Genomic DNA, 19,920 nt, shown 5'->3' with positions numbered 1-19,920 from the left:
CATTATATCTTCGATAAAGTATTTTAAATTGTATCCATGAAATACGATGTACAAGTATTCAGGACACCGCTCTGGTTTCCACGAGATAACACTTAATGCTAATGTGACTTTTTTTACACTGCGTAAGTGACGTTGGTTAGCTAAAAGTAACGTTAATGATCACAAACCCCAGCTGAGCTGCATTGTCAGCCAAGCTATCTTGACTTTTGCTAAATTTACCTTTGCGGCTTGTTTTAACCTCCGCGATGGGTGGATGCTCCGCCCCAAACTGCTCCAATTCAACCAGCATAGGGAAACAGCTGTTTAGATTCCCCAAAGACCCTGTCCGTAAGAAGAAATGGGTGGTGAACTGTCGACGTGACTTTGAGCCAACTCCTCACTCCAGACTCTGTCAGGTAGCGTTAGCTAAGTTTACACAGAGATCGACGTGTTTGTGACCTAGTACTACTTCATTAAAGCTCTGTTATGGAGACAATGCACCAGTTCAAACTAAGACCCAAAGTTAAAGTTAAATTGCATATGAATTTATTTCTAACGATGAATTATCTTCTGAGCTCAGTTGATTGCTTTCCTTCTGCTGCATCTGAACTTTGCGCTCACTGTATGCATGATCGATTGTCTTGTTTTGTGTGTGTGTGTGTGTGTGTGTGTGTGTGTGTGTGTGTGTGTGTGTGTGTGTGTGTGTGTATCATTGGTTGGATGAAATGTATTCCTGTCTTGTTCCCTCAAGGACCACTTTGAGCAGAGCCAGTTTGAGGAGATTGCGAGGTCTCCAGCTGGGGGAAAGAAGCTAAAGCCCAATGCCATTCCCACTCTGTTCACTATTGGAGACCCTCCTTACCCAGCAGTCACTATTCCATACATCCTGCTGCCCATGAAACCAGAACCAGGTAAATGTCCAATGAAAAGGGATGGCAATGTTAAAACAACTAGTAGGCAGTCAATAAATCACTTACCGGGATGGCATATTTGTGCTAAATGCAGTAACAGGAAATGCAACACTAGTCGGACGTTGCTTTGTGTTTATAGTGGAGAAGGACCTGAACTTCGGGGACCACGGCTATGCCAGACGCACTCCTCTGCCCGGCCTGGAGGAGGAGGATGCAGACAGGACTGCAGAGGACCAGCAGCCCTGCACACAGTGTCACCTCCTCAAGAAACAGCTGGAGCAGGAGATGCAGCACACTGCAAGGTTACAGAAGGAGGTAGGATGGCTGCTGGTCTCTCTTTCAACATGTTAATGTCTTGTATTTTTTGAAAGATCCGTAGTAAACACTTTTCTTCTCTGTCAGGCAGAGGAGATGAAGAAGCGCCTGTACCGGCTCGACCGGATCGAGAAGGGTCTCCAGAACTTTCTGTTCGAGGACCAGATTCGCGCCCTATCCCTCACCAAGCGCTCCCGGCGCGCCGTCTGGTCTCCGGAGACCATCCTGAAGGCCCGAAAGATCCGCTGCGCAGTTGGCACAAAAGGCTATGAGTACCTGAGGGAGCTGGGGTACCCGTTGCCCTCCTATAGGACTCTATGTAACCGCCTGGAGACTAAGATCATGGTGACGACTGACATGAGCTGTGAAGAGCTGGCTGAGCTGAGCCTGGGCCTCATGGCCACCTGCAACAGTCCCACCGACGTGGTTGGGGACAACGATGAGGAGGAACTCATAGGTGTGTTGTCCTGATCGGGGCAGTTTGCACGACTTGCTGACTCTAACCAAGAGGAGAATGAGCAGAATTTGGGCGCATTATGCTTCTAATCTCACAATGTGCACCACTAAGACATGGCTTTGCTCGACTCATGCAAGATGCCGGGGCGCGCGGTCAGCCGAGCGTCGTGATTGTGGTGTTTGTTGCCATGATAAAGATGCTGAGCTACAGTGTGTGTGAGGAGACGTAGTCTGTGACTAAGAAGGCTACCATGGAGTGTGTGGAACGACATATTTCGCACAAAGCTCGTTGACTTTGTTGCATGTGTTTATAGCTCATTTAACGTGTTTAAACTGAATGTGTTTACATGCTCAATAAAACCCTGGTAGTATTCAGGATACTCCAGTGTACTGAGAGCAAATACACTCATGTCTTGGGTTAGATAGCTCGAGTATTCCCATATTATGAGGACTATGGCATGTACAAACTGTTTCCTGTACATTATGCAAGCTTTATTTTATTTTTTTTGTTCAAGTTTTCCCAAAGTATTTATCTTTTAATGGTGTGTGTAAAGCAGTATCACACAACCGGGTTAGTGTCGAGAAAGATGTTTGCATTTAAACTGCGTTGTTTTATTAAACCTCTTCTACAAATCATTCAAATGCTGTCAGGAAAATTAGAGTTGACATCCTAAATTCATGTATCCTATTTTAATCACATTTGCAAAATTGAAACCGTACCTGTTTTTGGGTAAGGAATCAAATAATTTATTGTGGAGCACACACACTTAGAGGTGAGGAAATAAAAGTAAACCCTCCATTGGTAAATAACTACTGCTAGTGTGACTCTACACTAGATAGGTTGTAACTCTCTGGCTTGCAGTGCATTTGTAGTGACCAAAAAGGGTGTCAGAAAGAGCTCGGGCTGGTCACATGACATTCAATATCCAAAACAACCCTGGCACTGTGAGAAAAAATAAAGTGATTGTAAAGAACGACCTGTGTTTTTCATTGCGTGTGAGTGTGAGAGAGATGTACTAAATAGTGCATGTAGGTCTGCACTGTATATCAGGTAGCTCACAGTAACAAATAAACAGCATGGTTGCTCTCACTACGCTGGTTACATCACAACTGTCATGAGCTCTACTAGTGGAAAAAACAGCCCTAACCACAAGTCTCCTTAAATTCCACTGAAGTAACTAAATACTACCCACACTGGCCTATCAGAGGAGCACCTTCTGTCCGAGTTATCTTTACCTTGCATAAAACCGAATGAGAAGAGTAACATTTACTTTAGTCCAGGTCGGACTTTGAGCAAACCACTGGCATTAGAGATTAGATATTGGCTTGGCGGTTTTGCTTATTACCTGAGCTGAACTAGGTAGAAAATCAATATGACAAGTTTCAAAAGATTATTTCGGACGGGTTTGTGAGGACCGACCCGTGCAGCTTTACGGTTAACAAATACGGTGCAGTTTTCTTTGGCTGACACTACAACTCTTTAGCAATGAGTCTCTCACTGTGACTTTGTCGATCTGATTGTTATTGATTTTGGTCTCCTGCCTGTTCCAAAAGTGCAACCAAGGTTTCTGTTTGTCACATGGTGGCATTCACCTCTCCACAGTCGAACGCCTGAGTCATGCATAGTAAAGTAAATATACTCAAGTAACTGGATCAATATGACAGTTCTATGGATTGTAAACAAGACTTAAGGGTCTACAGTCACACAAGGGGCTCTGTAGGGGCGGCGGTGCTTTGAGCGAAACGCTAACGTCAGAGTGATATGCTAATGAAAACTATAACATGCTGATGTTTAGTAGTTATGTTTACAATGTTCACAACCATCTTAGTTTAGTGTGTTAGCACATGCTAACATGCTAATACTAAGCACAGTAAGTCCAGCTGAGGGATGGCATTAGTTTTAAGGATATTTTCCATGAACCAATACAAAATTGGACCTAATGTCAGCGCTAGAGGAAAAGTTAAGCGATCACAAAGTCATTAAGGATAATTTTCTGTGTCTGCCAATCCATCAATGAGATGTTAAGATGTTTCCCAGGAGAAGTGATAACTTTGACCTGCTGGCGGCACAATAAAAAGTCAGGGGATCACCAAAGTCATAAGGCTTCATCCTCTGGGCACCATGAACAATCTGTACATCATTTCATGGCAATCAATCCAATCGCTAGCTGTGATATTGTCAGTCTGGACCAACTGACTGACGGATCGACTGACCAATCGTTGAGCTAGCTGTTAGCATGGCTTGAAATAGAAAAACCGTATATAGCGGAAAGCCCAAATGGATAATTGCAGTACATGTACACCATGGAGGAAACAGTGCTTCTCTACAAAAAAGTGATTCATCAGACTGAAAGTTACACCAATTCCAATATAAATGTCTGTATGTCGTTAACTGTAAATGGTTGCTTCGACAGCAACCAGCCAGCTGCATACAGACCGACATCTGGCTTTGCTGCGGCCTTCGACCTGAAGTCGGAGCTCCGGGCGGGAGGTGGAGCGCTCCGCCCGGCAGCAGAGGCTCCTCCTTCAGCTAGGAGGATAGCTTTGCCTCGCTGCTCCGCCAGTCCCCGCTGGGAGCCGACGCCACTCTACTCGAGGTCGGGCGGTATTGCTTGACTGCACTTTTGCCAATGTTTGCACTTTCCGCGCTGTTGGCACTGTTAGCTGCGAGCCCCCGGCTCAGCCATCTCCATGTTGAGAGCCGTTCAGAGGCAATCGAAATGCTCCCAATCTCGTACGTAGCACCTGTACTATTATTTGTGTCACCTGTGCTTTTCCTGCTTGTATGAAAAGAAGGGGGAAAAAAGGCCTATCCATATTGAACATAGTATGACTCACCTTTGTAGCTCAATTTGCACTGGTGATTTAGACACTTTCAAAACAATGTGCTGTCACACCAAGGGTTTTTACCATATTTTGTCTGCAACTACATGTGTTTGATTTGATGTGTTTCAGATTACACACAAAGGATGTGATAGAGTACAGATACTGGGTCTCTCTCTCCCTCTCCCTCTCCCTCTCTCTCTCTCTCTCTCTCTCTCTCTCTCTCTCTCTCTCTCTCTCCCCGTCTATTTGATTTGGGGGAAGTGCTTAGTCAACCCCACCAGCTTTATAAACAACAGGGCTTTACCGTCTGTGTTTATGTGGGTCACAGGACAGAGAGTGGACAGAGGTAAGTTGTGACAGCATTTCTCTTTGGGGCTCAAATGAGTTAATAACTGTCAGTCTTTTATTTCAAGAGGTATATTGTGAAATATGCCAACCAATCGTATTTGATTTGAAGTTTCTGCATTTGAGAGGTAATTTGTTCTTTTCTAAAACGACTCAAAATAGATCATTCATTACAGGGTTTGTTGATGCACTGTTCGCCCCTAAAAATAATCTCAATTAAGCGGCAAACACTGCTTACGGGGACACAGAAGGACCGTTCATTCATGTTGGTAAAACTGGAGCTGTTATGTTGTTTTCCAGACACAGAACTGCTGATTGAGATCAAACTTGCAATTTTATAACTTCACTTAAATGTGATTTTGAATCAACAACTAAAAGGGCACATTTATTGACAGTTTGGATGTCACTGTGGCTGTAGATATCTCTGTCCCATCCTCTCTTTGTCTTTTCTGTCTGGCCCATTTGCCCCCGGCATTCTTCTGTCCGTTCTGGCTGTTTACCCCATAATAAACTCTTTTTGACGATTATCTCCACATGCGATGAGAGAGACAATGAGGGTTTACTCATGTGAATTATTTTTGGATCAGACTGCCTGGACGTTTGGCTCAGGGCAAAGGGGAAAGCTGCCAGAGATTGAGTCCGCTTTTTTCCCAGACTGTTAACTTGCTGCCCTGCACTGTAGTCCACTGACTGCTTTCGTGATTTTATTTAGATTATAGTTTAATTGGCGTTTAAAGGGCTACACGTCTCGCCTGTGTGACACTATACAAAGTGTCTGTTGGTCAAAGTAACGTGGGATATTGCACGTCTCTCACTCGTCTGGTAGATTCGGTCCAGCCAGCCAGGGTGAGGGACAATGAGCCGTCTCTCGTTGCTGTGGCTGTACGCGGCCCTGCCGGGTCTGCTGTGGGCCTCGCATGTCAGCTTGATAGTGGAGGGGGATAATGACGCCTCCATGATCTGCAAGCCCGCCCCCCACTGGACGATAAAGGGACGCGCACCCATGCAAGACCTGCTTGGAAATGTGGTCGTGGTGGCGCTGCTGAAGGCCAGCTGACAGTTTTGTCTCACTCAGGCCTCCAAGTAAGAAAACAGACTCACAGACAACGTCAACAAAAAATATTAAAATTGTCATTTTAAATGAGTAAGATCATTATTTCAAAAATGTTAAAGTATTACAAGGATTTGGCCTGTAGTCCTTTTTCCCAGAAGACATTTTGACTTCTCACAATAGGAAAAGCACAGGTGAAAAAATTAACTAGAAGGCTAATCCGCTCCAAAATTCAATGTGTTCTTCCTCAGCCCATACTACACCCTTCCACCAAGTTTACAAATTCACTGATAAAAGCACTATTTGCCTAGGTATTATACAAAGAAAGCCAATTCGTCTTTAGATGCTTCAGAAACAGGAGGTCCTAAATTAATACTTAATAATACTTCATTTGAATAAATATTTTGCAGCCAAATCAAATAGTTTATAGGATATTCAACCTTTGTTTCTTCATAATGCATTTAATACTTGACTTGTTTCTCTACAGGGCTTGTGCGAAGGCAATAAAGTAGGCCATGAATATGATATATGAATTTACAGATCATTACAATCCCTCCTTGGCATTGTGGAGGTTAGTTTATTAAACAAAGTTAACAAGTCATAAGTTAAAGGCACCTTTTTGCTGCTTTTCCAGAAGCATTATCGAGTGAGTCTGCTGCAATATGATGAGTAAACAGTCAGTTCACTTCATCAGCCTTTTTTCTTGCTTTAACACTTTCACTTTCTCTCTCTCTCTCTCTCTCTCTCTCTCTCTCTCTCTCTCTCTCTCTCTCTCTCTCTCTCTCTCCTCTCCTTCTGCCCCTCTGTAGAATTGGAGGCCTGCGTGACAAGCTGAACCGCAGCAACCTGACAGATGTGTCTTTCATGATAGTGAACGAGCTAGAGGCCCACTCCAGAGCCATGTACTGGGAGCTGAAGAGGAGAGCGCCCCCTGGTGTCCCTGTCTACCAGCAGGCCCCCCTTCAGAATGACGTGTGGGAGGCCCTGGATGGTGACAAAGACGACTTCCTGGTCTATGATAGGTGAGGCCTCTTCAAGACATTGAGAAAAAATGTTTTAATATTGTGTGCTCGCTTTATGTTTTATGTCCCAACCCCAGTAGTTTTTAAGCTCTCTGATGAGATAAAATATACTATATAAATTACAAACTGTATATAAGAAGGGGATGTAATCACCGTGACGGCACCCGTTGGTTTGTGGACTGCACTTTTGAAGCTTCGAGTGCAGCAGTTTTTGGCCATCTTGTTTTTTTAAGTAGAATTTTAGGCGACCAAAATGTTACAATTAACTTTCATGAAGTAAAAACAAACTGTGAAGACAAAAACACAGTCAACTCCCAGACCGGACAGCGCTGTGGTAGCCACCTGTCAATCACAAGGTAGCCACGCCCTAAAGCATACCCTGTTTTATGGTCTATTTGACTCTAAATGGACCATAATTTACTAAATGAACATCATGCTGTATTGAAGAAGACTTGAAACTAGAGATTGAGACCATAAACTCATGTTTATGTTTACTGAGGTAATAAATCAAGTGAGAAGTAGAATCATTTTTCTCATGGCTATTAGAAAGAATACAGGTTTGAGGCACTGGCTTTGTTTTTTTGTGACTGGCAGGGTTGCCGCTGAGCTCTGCCCTACCGTGCTTTAATAATACATATTTCCAATCACTTCTTTCAAGATTATAGTGCAGAGTTTACTCTTGTTTTTAAAATATACATATATAGTATAAAAGTGTGTATTCAAATGTGCTTTGAACATTCCTGTCTTGGTATTTAAAATTAATTTCACTCAAATTTGTTTATGCATCACATTGTGAAAATAAGGACGCAACCAATTAAATTGCAGTGATTCCCATCAACGTTTGGATTCTCTCTCTTTTTGTCCAGGTGTGGTCTGCTCACCTTCCACATCGTGCTGCCTTACAGTTTCCTGCATAACGTCTACGTAGAGGCCGCAATCAGAGCCACTTATCTTAAAAACATCTGCAATTGCACTGTGAGTAACCACAGCACACACACACACACACACACACACACACACACACACACACACACACACACACACATGCAAATGCTTCCATACACACAAAAGGCTGTAAATAGTAACTCATTCACTCACAAGTGATTTTCAGTGTTTAGAACTTGCTCATATCCCATTTTAGTGAAAGCTGCACATATATATACATATTTTTGTATTCATGATGGAAGAAATTACTATGTGTAGTGTGAAAGAGTCAGAAGCATAACTCCAAATTAAGGATAACGTTGCATCATGTCTGCTGGATGTAAATAGGTAATTGTAATAGCAACTCGACGGCACAATAAAATAGTTTAAGCTTGTTCTGCTGGCCCCTAGTGGCCAAACACATGCTTTAAAATACAAAAATATAATCTAATTTATATTATATAAATTAGATTAATTTATATTTAATGATGAGTTTGATCATTCGCAGGCTTCTGCTTTATCAAGTGTCAAGAACAGCTTCATGAGGAACGAGACAATGCACTTTAATGTCAGCCAGACAACTACAACTCAACTGGACACAGACAATCCAGAAGGTGGAGGGACAGCTCCTATAGCGACTCCTCACCACAGCCATCATCATCATCCTCATCATCATTCTCACCACCAACAACAACAACACCACCATCACCAGAATCAGTCCCAACATCAGCATGATGCAAGTCAGAATACAACTCTTCATCCTCTCATTCACGACCACCACCATCCTCAGCATCATCTCCCCCATCAGCATCAGCATCAGCATCATCATCATCAGCAGCAGCAGCCTGGCAACCACAGTCATCCTAGTGGGATGGAAGTGGATAATTAATAAATGCCAGGAGTGTTTTTACTTGCTCTTTCCCTCTTACATAGTGCTTTTGCTTTTAGCAGGATGTTCTTACTTTGACGGCAGAACACACAGGCAAACAGCAGTTCACGGAATCTCTTTGAGCAGTAATCAGATTGGGGGTTTCTTTGCGAGCACCTCCACCCCTCAGTCCTCTGTGTGGATAACATAGCCGGTGCTTCCCGGTCCTCTCCCATTAATGAAGTCTACGGTGTGAAACCTGCCTGCAGGAGGCTGTGGATGGATGTGTGTGTGTGGAGGGATTGGGATGTGCTGATGGTTATTGTCACCCTGACAGAGTCAGAGGATGTTGTACGCTGCTAGCGAGCAAAACCTCAGTCAGATTACTGTCCAAACATTTTTCTTTTCTTGCTTTTGTCATTCCTGTCTCCTGCATTATCTAGAAGTGATATGCTGTGCTACTATATCACTATATACAAATATGTTTTTCGTGCTGTTCCTTTATTCATTTGAACGTGTGCAAGCATTTTGGAAAGTGTCACAATTAGATTAGTATACAATTTAATCATTAGAGGTTATAAATCACACCAGCAAGCAAAGTATTTTTCAGTTGTACTTGTGTTATATGCAGTATTACTGGATTGACATACCGTACGTTACTCCATTAAATCAATTTTGCATATTTGTTGTGGATTTGAAACTTTGCCACTTCTGATTATATACCTGAATGTAGAATTAACCTCTAGATTGTTGTTCTCCATTAAAAGGAAAATACATGAAATGTTTCTAGGTGTCCTTTCTCATTCTGTGAATTGTGCAGTGCCCCTACATTCCATGTAACAGAAGATGTGAGGTTATGTTGTCCTCAAACAGTCATGGAGGCTGTGTGCAGGGTAACAGGGGTAGGGCCAAAACGCAGAACGCAGACAATGCGTGGTTACCCAATATGATGTACTGCAGCAGAGACAGTATATGTAGCAGATCAGATGCAAATACAAATGGCTGGAACTCAAAGGAATGAGACATATGGCAACTTTTGATAAACGAATGTGTGGAAAAGGGCTGATAGGACTAGGCTAGCTGTTTCCCGTGCGTTTCCAGTCTTTATGCTGACCTAAGCTGGCTCCAAGCTTCTTCTTATTCAACTGTTGTTATAAAAGTATATGAGCATATTTTCCAAAATATCAAACTATTCCTTTAACAATTCATAATCTGTGCTCACTTCTACTATTACAAAAAAAAAACACACATGGATCTCACCTGGATGCATTGAAAATTATTAACAAAACAATTACATAATTCGAAACCAAACAAATTATGTACTGAATATACATATATATATATATATATATATATATATATATATATATATATATATATATATATATATATATACTGGAACAGGGTTTTAGCTGTATGGCAGGCACCTGACCTGCTATGCTAGAATAAAGGACCACACTGCCATATGTCATGCTGGACACACACGTACACACACACACACACACACACACACACACACACACACACACGTACACACACACACACACACACACACACGTACACACACACACACACACACACACACACACACACACACACACACACACACACACATACGTACACACACACGCAGAGCAGGTGGATTACCTCAGTGCTGCTTAACACATGGCTGAGATGCAGCATGCTTGACAGAGGAGAGCTGAGGAGAAACATTTGAAAACAGCCACTATCACAATGAAGGTAAGGCCTAATATGTGTCGATTCTTGCAGTTCTTAACAATCTAGTAATACAACTGAACATTCAATTGTTGTTATAAGTCCTTTATTAATATTTGACAGTCTTTTTCATATGTCTTTATGCTTTTTATAAGAGCAACTGTAGCCTACAAATTTCCCCTGGGGATCAATAAAGTATTCTGATACTTTCCTGTGATAACTGTACCTACATGTAGATCTCTGTCTTAACTCCAGATTAAAGGAACAGTATAGTACCAGTTTTGTACACTTTGGTTCTTGAAAAGTATTGCAGATTACAAGTCCCAATCATGTGTATATGTGTCGTCTTGAAAATATTTCCTTTAGATTAATCAACGTTGTAGATCTTAAACCTACTGGATAAACCTGAGCAGGTTGTGGCAGCCTGGCCATGTGGGGGATGTTCCTCTGTAAATCCCAGTAAGAAGGCTCCTGGAGACGCTAAACTACTTATCCCTGTCCACACGGCCTACTGCTTCCCCCAACACATTAATTAGTGCTTTCACTCACAGTCAGTGGTTGACTGTTAAACAAAACGCTTGCATGGAAAATAACTTTTGAAGCTTCGCCTTTTAAAAGACTGGGCACATTTGATATGGTTCACAAATTGGTGGATGAACTGTGGGGAGCGAGTGGACTTGTTCACCTGATTATGTTTCCTTTTGAAAGAGAACAGATGAAACAACGAAGCACGTTCCAGCCTTGAGGTTGGATAAAGGTTCCCACTTGCTAAATTAGGAGAAGCAAAAATGACAAAAGAAGACAGTTATACATAAAGGACCAGTGTGTAGGATTTAAGGGGGATCTATAAACAGAAATGGAATATGATATTATAAGTATAATGACCTGAAAATAAGAATGGTTGTGTTTTCGTTACATTAGAATGAGCCTTTCATATATGGAGTGAATCTTGCACCGCTACGCTTCTACTGTATCCTGGAATGGATGATCTACCTAATGCACTCCTTCCCCCCAGTGCAACCCTGACCATCATCCTCACCAGAAAAGCCTGTTGAATTATTATTATTATTGTTACTATGACGTTTTCAAATGTATCAGCTGTTTTTCTTTTTCGAATCATCTTCAGCACTGCCAGGATTTCATTTTGGTGGACAAAAACTAGATCTGTTTATTATTCAGTATTTTCATTTCCCCAACCCAAAGGTATTTAGTAAAAATAATTCCAAAATATAATTCAAAACACAGCAATTTTACAATTTAAAACTGGTCATTAATACCCGTGTAAATTCCCAGAGACAATACCAAAGTCTGTGTTGGAGACTCTTGGTGTATAAACCTGTATATACAGTAAAGAAAATGAAGGTGCTGTGTACAGAGCTTTTCATCTGCAAACACTAGATGGCAGCACTGTCGTAGGTTAATCGTACATGGCAGTTCATCACCCTGTTGTCCACATTAGGCAGCCATTCATCAAGGGGATTATTAGTTATTATCCATTATCAAGAGATACGTTTGGATTAGTGAACATAATCCTTGCCTTGTAATCCAGATCATCTCTGGGTGGTTTAATGAAATTTGCAGAGGGGTGCTATTCTTTTAGTAAGACCTTTCAAAGAAGGATGATCATACAAAGTTTGTTGTTTTGAAATAATACTTTTTGTATTGCTCATACTCAATGCAGTGTAGACTTTTAACTTCACATTACACATTTTTGTAATGTATTCCCCCAGATTATTTTTGTTTTGCACTTACCTTCTTATTAGCTCTGATGAAGTTTGCAGAACCGAAGCCTTGTGAGAGTACAGCACAACTTTATTTTTCAAATCCGTCTTTGAGGGCACCTTTGCAGAATACAACATTAAAGGGGACATAATACGAAATACTAACTTTTTCAGTACATTTGGATATCCGGATATATTGGACTTTTTCTATATTTTTACAGAGACAGGTGCTAAAAAGGAGCGTTTCAGACAGAGGGTGAATACAGGTATATTCAGTCAGAAAGTATGAGAAAAATTATGTCTTTTTTGATAATTAAAGCATGTAAACATGTTACAGTAGACCCAGAATACATGTATGAACCTGAAAATGAACATATGTCCCCTTTAAGACTAGAATATTAGAAATAACATGTAAAATAACATTAAAATGCTATCAATATGTATAATAATAGCATCAGTTATCATAAGAAGTAGCATTCAAAGTAGAATAAATTCAATACATTTAAAAAAAATTACAATTGCATTGTGCTTGAACATGTGTGAACATGTGTGGACATTTGTGAATAAACGTCCAACATCTGGCCTGGAGAGAGATTACCAAATGTAATTTTCAACAGTGTTGTATTTCAGTTAAGTACTTTTAGCTAATGATTTCTCCTACTCATGTGTATCCATGTCAGGGGGTTCCGGCTCTCACCATGTGGCAGAAATTACAATTATTCTACCAAGGGATTTTAAGAAATGGAGGCAAGTTTTTATTTTTCTACTTCATCAATGTTTCAGTAATATATTGCTATGTCAGACATTGACACAGTCTGTGCTTGATCGATGCTTTTCTTTTGCTGTCTCTCTGTCTAGACAAGAGGACAGACAGTTGGCTGCTGGTCTACTCTCCTGTGCCAATCAGCTTTATCTTCCTGTGCTACCTGGTCATCATATGGGTGGGGCCAAAGCTGATGGAGAAGAGACAGCCTGTCAATCTTAAACCCGTCCTGATAATTTACAACTTTGCCATGGTCTGCCTGTCAGCGTATATGTTCTATGAGGTACCACTGTACTGTATGTGGTAGCATTTGTAAGGGTTGTGCGTAGATGGGGTGGGTGGGTAGGATTTTTTAATGTTTGCATGTCAGCAACCTCCTAACAGCTGTTGGCATTCAGAATGTAAAGAACAACCGGATTCTCCAATACCAAAATCATCCAAGCTTGTAGAGAAGCTGTAAGATAGGGAACAAAAACAGGTGTAAGATATATATTCTCCCGTCTCCTCATTTTTCATTAAAGCTACTCTTATCAATATTTTTTGAATAGCAATAGATCAAATGATCAAATGTGTGATGTGAAGAGGGTTGCTCAGAGGGAACCCACTGAGAATAATCACATGACTCTGCAGTTCACCTCAGCTTTTCAGAGTGTTGTAGCATCTTTCAGCTCGCATTGGTTTGCGACCCATAACTTTTTTGGTTCACTCTCACCGCTCTCATAGCACTGTCTTTGCTCGCAGCAGATGGCTGTTTTCAGGGAAAAACTCTTTAAAAATCTACTGTACACTACGTGCCGGCAGCAAATGGCAGACAGACAAAGTTAGCATTAGCTGGTGAACATAGTGGAGCATAGCTGCAAAAGACCTAGCGATAGAGAGAGAATACTGGACTTGCATTTTCCAGGTGGACAAAACCAGTTGGCAACCTCCGGGTCTGAAAAGTAAACCCTTTGAAGAAGTACCTTAAACTTGTATTCTTTCTAATGGCCATCAGGGGGCAACTCCTCTGGCTGCAAAAATAAGTCAGATTGTATGGAAGTCTATGAGAAATTAACTCTACTTCTCTCTTGATTTATCACCTCAGTAAACATTGTAAACACGAGTTTATGGTCTCAATCGCTAGTTTGAAGTCTTCTTCAATATCATGATGTTCATTTAATAAATTATGGTCCATTTATTTGGTAATACTAAGATGGTGATCGCCAAAAACCAAGATGGCAAGGGCCAATATCCCAAATGGCGACGGCCAAAAATCAAGATAGCGATAACTACGTCCAGTCATTATATAGTCTATGGACAACTGCAAATTAATGTTAATATTGCACCATACCTGCTGGATGTGTAGATAAGCAACTTTTTAACAATATACATAAAACATGATTGTTGTTTTCACAGCCAAAAAAAACAACAGCAATTATTTAATGTTTAAAAGAACAAAAATTCTTCTTAGCTTCCTTTGAGTCGTCAGTGAAACAAGAAGTGATTTCACTTACTCACAACAGGCAATTTGTGTGTGACAAAATGGGATGATTTGGAGAAAGCAGAGGTGAAAAAGCAGCTTTTGTCTTCCCAGTTTACAGCCTCTTCCTGGTTGGCCAGATACAGTCTGCTGTGCCAGCCGGTCGACTACAGTGACAGCCCACTCGCGACAAGGGTAAGTTTTTCCTAAACCCTACTTTATGCAACAATTTCTAGATAAAGCTCCACTCTGGAGAAATTATCTGTAAAAGCACCTAACAATGTGTATCCTAAAAGACAACATATTTCCCTCCCGGTTGGGCAGATGGCCAGCGTGTGCTGGTGGTTCTACTTCTCCAAAGTGATAGAGCTCAGTGACACTGTGAGTATGAAATTAGTGAAAATAAGTTATTTGAATTTTTAAGAGTTCAATTTATTATTTTATACCCAAAAATATAAACCTTCTGAATAAAGTGACAGATCTTCTTCTTGAACATGCCAACCTGTAACTTGCAGTGCTAAACATATTTAAAACACTGCAAGATCTGACAGAATGCCTGACTTTGTGTGTGTTTGTGAGGTTCAGATATTTTTCATCCTGAGGAAGAAGAACAGTCAGCTGACCTTCCTCCACGTTTACCATCACGCCACCATGATCTTCAACTGGTGGGCTGGGGTGAAATATGTGGCTGGTGGCCAGTGTGAGTTAACCCACCGGCCCAGTCTCACAGAAATGTCATGAATACGGCACAAGATGTGCAAATGATGTCTATTTACAGCATACACGTTTAGACACACATGCTCTCAGGCTTAAAATGCAATAGTCATCCTCTGTATCTGTCCATAGCGTTCCTGATTGGTCTGATCAACTCCCTGGTCCATGTAGTGATGTATCTGTACTACGGCCTGGCAGCTTTGGGACCGAGTGTGTCCAAATACCTCTGGTGGAAGCGTTACCTCACCTCCCTGCAGCTGGTCAGTATCTGCCACTGAGTGTGTGTGTGTGTGTGTGCGCGCGCATGTGTGAGTGTACATCACTGACATTAATTCCTACATTCACTTTGCCTCTGCTATTTTAAAATTGTTCACTTATCACATTGCGATCGTTGTCTCCATAAGTGAGACACTTTAATATGTTAATGTAGCAAAACGTATCTCAGATCACCTCTTTGGGTAATTTTCTCTGTTCATGTTTTTGCATTATTTAGTCTGATAATTTTGGGGTGCTTGCTAAACAAAGATAAGCTGTAGTAAAACCTGTAGCATGAAGGCAATCTTAGGCATCTTCAAATTAAATGTATCCCTTTTAGCATCCTGTATGTGAAACGAAGCTGTTGCCAGTGTTGTAGAACATCGGAAAGTCTCTTCCTCTCTCTCTCTATATATTGTGATGTCTTGAAAGGTCGGGATCAGCTTGTGAGACGTGGGTGCACAAATCAAGACGACAAGCGGTGGTTTCTAACACAAAATACTGTATTCAGCTTATTTTAGCAAAAGGTAAACTTAATTCCAACAGAAAGCCGCTACAAAAAACAAACATAACTATCTTCAGTTTACTTCTGGTTCATCGTCTTTAACGTAACATAAAACTATATTATTTTCGTCTACTCCTGTCCTCCCTCTCCTTCCAAACGTTTTCTCTTTTTGTTCCTCACACCAGCCTCTTCAGGGTAATCAGCCACATCTCTTTCAGCTGGGCAGCAGCCTTGGCCCCGGCTGCCCTGCTGACAATGGGAATTGTAGTCAGTTAACCAGACGCCATGATGGGTTGTAGTCTCTGCTGCAACCACTGGGAGGGGACATCACAATATATATATATATATATATATATATATATATATATATATTTCCATGTTAGGAATGTAGAGTGGTAAAAGAGAGCTATAAGGATTGTCTCGTCACATGGTCAAATAGAAACTTTACATTGGACAGCGATAACAAATAACCCGATATAAAAATAGCCCAGCAACCATCATTGCATATCAGTATGACAAAAATACCAAATAAAATAAAAAATATTCAGTTCATTGAATAGTTTTCTTATAGTTTATTGATAGTAGTAGTTTATTTATTTTATAAACGATGTTGAATAATTTTGTTATAGATTGCTAATAAAAAAAAAACATGAAGGAGATGGGTTTGCCTTTTTGAGGCAATATATGGCACAATTTTAAATGTATGTGAGGTCTTATTTGAACACAGGCATATCTACAACGGGCCAATTTGAGTCACTCGCAAGGGCCCTATCCGTGTTAAACACATTGTTGGAGGGTTTGCTATCTTTATGAGTCCCCCCCCCCCCATCCCACCGGTCCCAGCGCAACCACCCTGCCACTCTCTGTATTTACAACCCTACGGGTACATTTCCAAAAAACATGTCTACAGTAACAAAAAACGTGTCTACTGTAAGCTGTTTCCAAAGCTCAAAGTACTCAACTTTGACGAGCCTAACATGAGGCCTCCTGCTTGGTTTGTCTTTCTTCTGATTGGCTGTTGGCATTACTGGACAGATTAACTAACTACTGCACCATCTGTTTTATAGCGTTGATGAAGAGACAATGCATCCTGTAGGTTTTTCTTTCTTTCTATATTTCTGCAGCATATATAGGTCAGTATTGTGGCTGACCGCCATTATGTAACAATAATTGTACTGACCTTAGATGTGACCCCCAAGCCTTCATTAACAGTTGGCTTCACAATTTGGTGAACTGAAGCTAAGATAGTTGAGTTGATTGGGGAGATTGTATTTCTATGTGTGTATTAGGGGGTTCCCTTATGTGTGTTTGAGAGGTAATTATTCATTGGAAAGGGAGGTGTGTGTTGAGTGGGGTGGATGAATACATAATGTCCATAATGTTCTTTCCTACACATAATTCCTGCCATGGGCCTTGAATACTATGCTGGCTCTATGAAACATATAGTACATACATATTAGTCAATGAATAGTAAACAGTAGTGACACTAAATCAGATTTGTGCTCCTTTCTGTGTCTTTTCAGCTGTGGTGATCGCTACAATGCTAGCTTAACATGTTTTTTAGTTAGCATAAACTTTCAATGGAATCACTCTTTTATCGGTTAATGCTCAAGCGTATCAAAACATACTTATCCTATAAAAGGTTATGTCTGACTTTAACAGAAATGCTGACATGCTAAAGGCACCCTGGGACTCTCGAGGAACCTGTACAACTTGCAGGGCGAGGGACAAATATTAGCTAGCACTGGAGCATTAGTAAGCTAATAGTCTTGCATTTGCTGCAAGCTGTTAGCATTGGCTCTGGGAACTATTATTACGTTGTTATAATTATATTGGGTGTGTATTTGACCATTTAATGACATGAGTACATAAATAAATACATTAGAATTCATAGCCACTGACTTTTCATATTAGCTGTGAGTGAGATAATAAAGTTCCTCCAGATTTTACATGGCCATAGTCAGGGTCACCCTATGCAGGATTACATTGAACAAAAGATTTTATGACTTATTTTATGATTAGCTAACTTTCCTGGTGCAGTGATGTACATTGATACTACTTATGGTCATAGTCATAGACATTTTGATCAAAAATTAATTGTATCCAAGTATAAATATTTAGAATTTTAAAAAAGGGCCACAAATGGTTTGCACATAGGCTAAACTACACAAGAATCACATGCAACTGCATATCTATTCTAGGCTACATACTGTAATAGTATTTTTTACAAATTTTCAATTTTAAAATTAAGAATAAGAAATTAAATATGTACACTGTAGTTTAATCATTGAATGTAACGGTGAAAGAATAGACAAAAATCATAAAGTCAGATTTTTGAGGAGTTCAGCACAGTTATGTTGTTTAACTGTTTTTTAGGTTGTTGTCAATCGCTTTGTATTTCCTTAAGGTCTTTCTCAGTTTCTGGTCACTCAAAGTGGTACTGGTATTGTCTCATTCTCTGTCTGTCTCCCACCCAGATCCAGTTTTTCATAATAACCATCCACACCACCTACAACCTGTTTGCTGACTGTGACTTCCCTGACTCCATGAACATGGTTGTGCTTGCCTACTCTCTCAGCCTCATCGCTCTCTTCAGTAACTTTTACTACCACAGCTACCTCGCCAAGAAGAAGACCAAGAAGACATAGGAAGGGAAACAGAGGGGACTATATGAGAGAGAAGAGATTAAACAAATTGGAAACAGGAAGTACAGAAAGGGGAAAAGGAGTGATGACAGAGGGGGTATAAACAGCTATTTCTGCTTGTTTGTTATGGATAATGGACTGTACTTGTATAGCGCTTTTCTAGTCTTTCCGACCACTCAAAGCGCTTTCACACTACTTATGTGAATGACTTCATGTCAATTAAGCTATGGCAGCTCGATTCATTATATGTACAAAATACATCAACATGAAAACAATTTTTATGCGTTATGAATGATATATGTGCCTTAAACACTCACACACAAACATGTTTATTACTTATGAGGGTCTTCCATTTATCACAGTCATGCATTGCTTCTGTTCATTCATCCAGTACCAAAACCACAAAACACACTCAACACACATTAACCCCCGTTTCATCACTCCTCCAGCTGCTAATGGATGAGACGTTGAGTCGCTTTATTCTTCTCTTACACCCATTGGATGGCAGTCACAGCCAATCAACTGTTGGCTGCCATTAACTCTGTATCCATCTATCCCCCCCCCCCCCCCCCTTTTTTTTTTTAGATCAGGGTCCCTCTCCCCAGCTTCTATTTAATCCCTCTTACCAACCCACAACCCCCCTGGTTCCATCTGTCATGATGTAGAAGGATAATTGCAAGGCAGTGATCTCATCCACTCCCCCTTGTGGGCTGGAATGAATTCTGCTTCCCTTGCATTGTATGTCCCCTTCCATCATCACTTATTCCCAATCTGTTCACTATCTACATATACTTTTCTATCTCCAGCAGTATCGACTGTGCTCTCCTCCAAACTCAACAGAACACCATCAAAAAGCACTCTGGAATGACAAAATCAAGCCACTCAGAAGAGTCATTTTTAAACCAGTCAGCACAATGGGGCAACTTGACACAATGCAGGGAATCACCCATTTACTGGTGAGTTTTCAAAATCAACTTACAAACACAACAAAAGCCAGACTAGTGTCCTCAAAAAAATGATATTTTATCACTTAGCAAAATTAAAAACACTATGACAGAGTGGAAGGTATACAGTCACATGTCAGTCAGGACAATAGTGCATTCAAAACTGACCACAGAATTAAATCACAGACTCTTTGACTCCTGAAAAGGCTACACAGATCTTTTTCACAGTGGACATTTTGAAAGTACAGGTCTAGCTAATAACACGAACATTGACAGCGTGTCATTAATGTGCTTCAATTCAGAAGTTCTGCATGCTTGCTCATATATGACTCCATAGAAACTCAATGGGGCCACAATTCAAATTGTGACACTTGTGCTTTTTCTGTTATGACAATTCAAAACATCTGACATGACATGAAAAAATAAAATCCCTTGTGAGCATTAAATAGGTATTCTGTAACAGGGCTGCAATTTGCATCAAATTAACACACAATTATCCAC

At 40.7% G+C, this 19,920-nt stretch overlaps 3 protein-coding genes across 3 annotated transcripts; all 3 read left to right on the top strand.

The window, feature by feature from the left end:
- On the top strand, positions 1 to 2,635 carry si:ch73-382f3.1 (uncharacterized protein LOC100151273 homolog). The gene is made up of 4 exons (XM_068738142.1): positions 1 to 395; positions 731 to 890; positions 1,030 to 1,205; positions 1,293 to 2,635. The coding sequence occupies exons 1-4, from the start codon at positions 246 to 248 to the stop codon at positions 1,674 to 1,676; spliced, it is 870 nt and encodes a 289-aa protein (XP_068594243.1). The 5' UTR covers positions 1 to 245; the 3' UTR covers positions 1,677 to 2,635.
- A 2,135-nt stretch (positions 2,636 to 4,770) lies between these two features.
- Positions 4,771 to 9,482, top strand: selenop2 (selenoprotein P2). The gene is made up of 5 exons (XM_068701716.1): positions 4,771 to 4,833; positions 5,659 to 5,915; positions 6,693 to 6,905; positions 7,772 to 7,880; positions 8,338 to 9,482. Exons 2-5 carry the CDS (start codon positions 5,689 to 5,691, stop codon positions 8,716 to 8,718), a joined length of 930 nt encoding a protein of 309 aa, XP_068557817.1. The 5' UTR covers positions 4,771 to 4,833; positions 5,659 to 5,688; the 3' UTR covers positions 8,719 to 9,482.
- Positions 9,483 to 10,361: 879 nt separating this feature from the next.
- Positions 10,362 to 18,478, top strand: elovl8a (ELOVL fatty acid elongase 8a). Its single transcript, XM_068737982.1, has 8 exons — positions 10,362 to 10,437; positions 12,815 to 12,881; positions 12,993 to 13,180; positions 14,471 to 14,551; positions 14,681 to 14,737; positions 14,942 to 15,056; positions 15,203 to 15,330; positions 18,308 to 18,478. The coding sequence occupies exons 1-8, from the start codon at positions 10,432 to 10,434 to the stop codon at positions 18,476 to 18,478; spliced, it is 813 nt and encodes a 270-aa protein (XP_068594083.1). The 5' UTR covers positions 10,362 to 10,431.
- Positions 18,479 to 19,920: the final 1,442 nt, after the last annotated feature.

This window comes from Cebidichthys violaceus, unplaced genomic scaffold (assembly GCF_023349555.1).
Source record: "Cebidichthys violaceus isolate CVI_PGR_0920_01 unplaced genomic scaffold, fCebVio1.0.p SCAF_8, whole genome shotgun sequence".
In the NCBI taxonomy this organism is placed as follows: domain Eukaryota; kingdom Metazoa; phylum Chordata; class Actinopteri; order Perciformes; family Stichaeidae; genus Cebidichthys; species Cebidichthys violaceus.
Note: the sequence above shows the minus strand (reverse complement) of the source record. Positions and strands in the feature narration are given on the sequence as shown.

Excerpts from the sequence above, each read along its gene's own strand:
- si:ch73-382f3.1 (XM_068738142.1), top strand. The coding sequence starts at position 246 with ATGGGTGGATGCTCCGCCCCAAACTGCTCCAATTCAACCAGCATAGGG. Across the intron at positions 891-1,029 it reads GCCCATGAAACCAGAACCAG|TGGAGAAGGACCTGAACTTC; the intron begins GTAAATGTCCAA and ends TTGTGTTTATAG. Across the intron at positions 1,206-1,292 it reads CTGCAAGGTTACAGAAGGAG|GCAGAGGAGATGAAGAAGCG; the intron begins GTAGGATGGCTG and ends CTTCTCTGTCAG.
- elovl8a (XM_068737982.1), top strand. Across the intron at positions 13,181-14,470 it reads CAGCGTATATGTTCTATGAG|TTTACAGCCTCTTCCTGGTT; the intron begins GTACCACTGTAC and ends TTGTCTTCCCAG. Across the intron at positions 15,057-15,202 it reads ATATGTGGCTGGTGGCCAGT|CGTTCCTGATTGGTCTGATC; the intron begins GTGAGTTAACCC and ends ATCTGTCCATAG.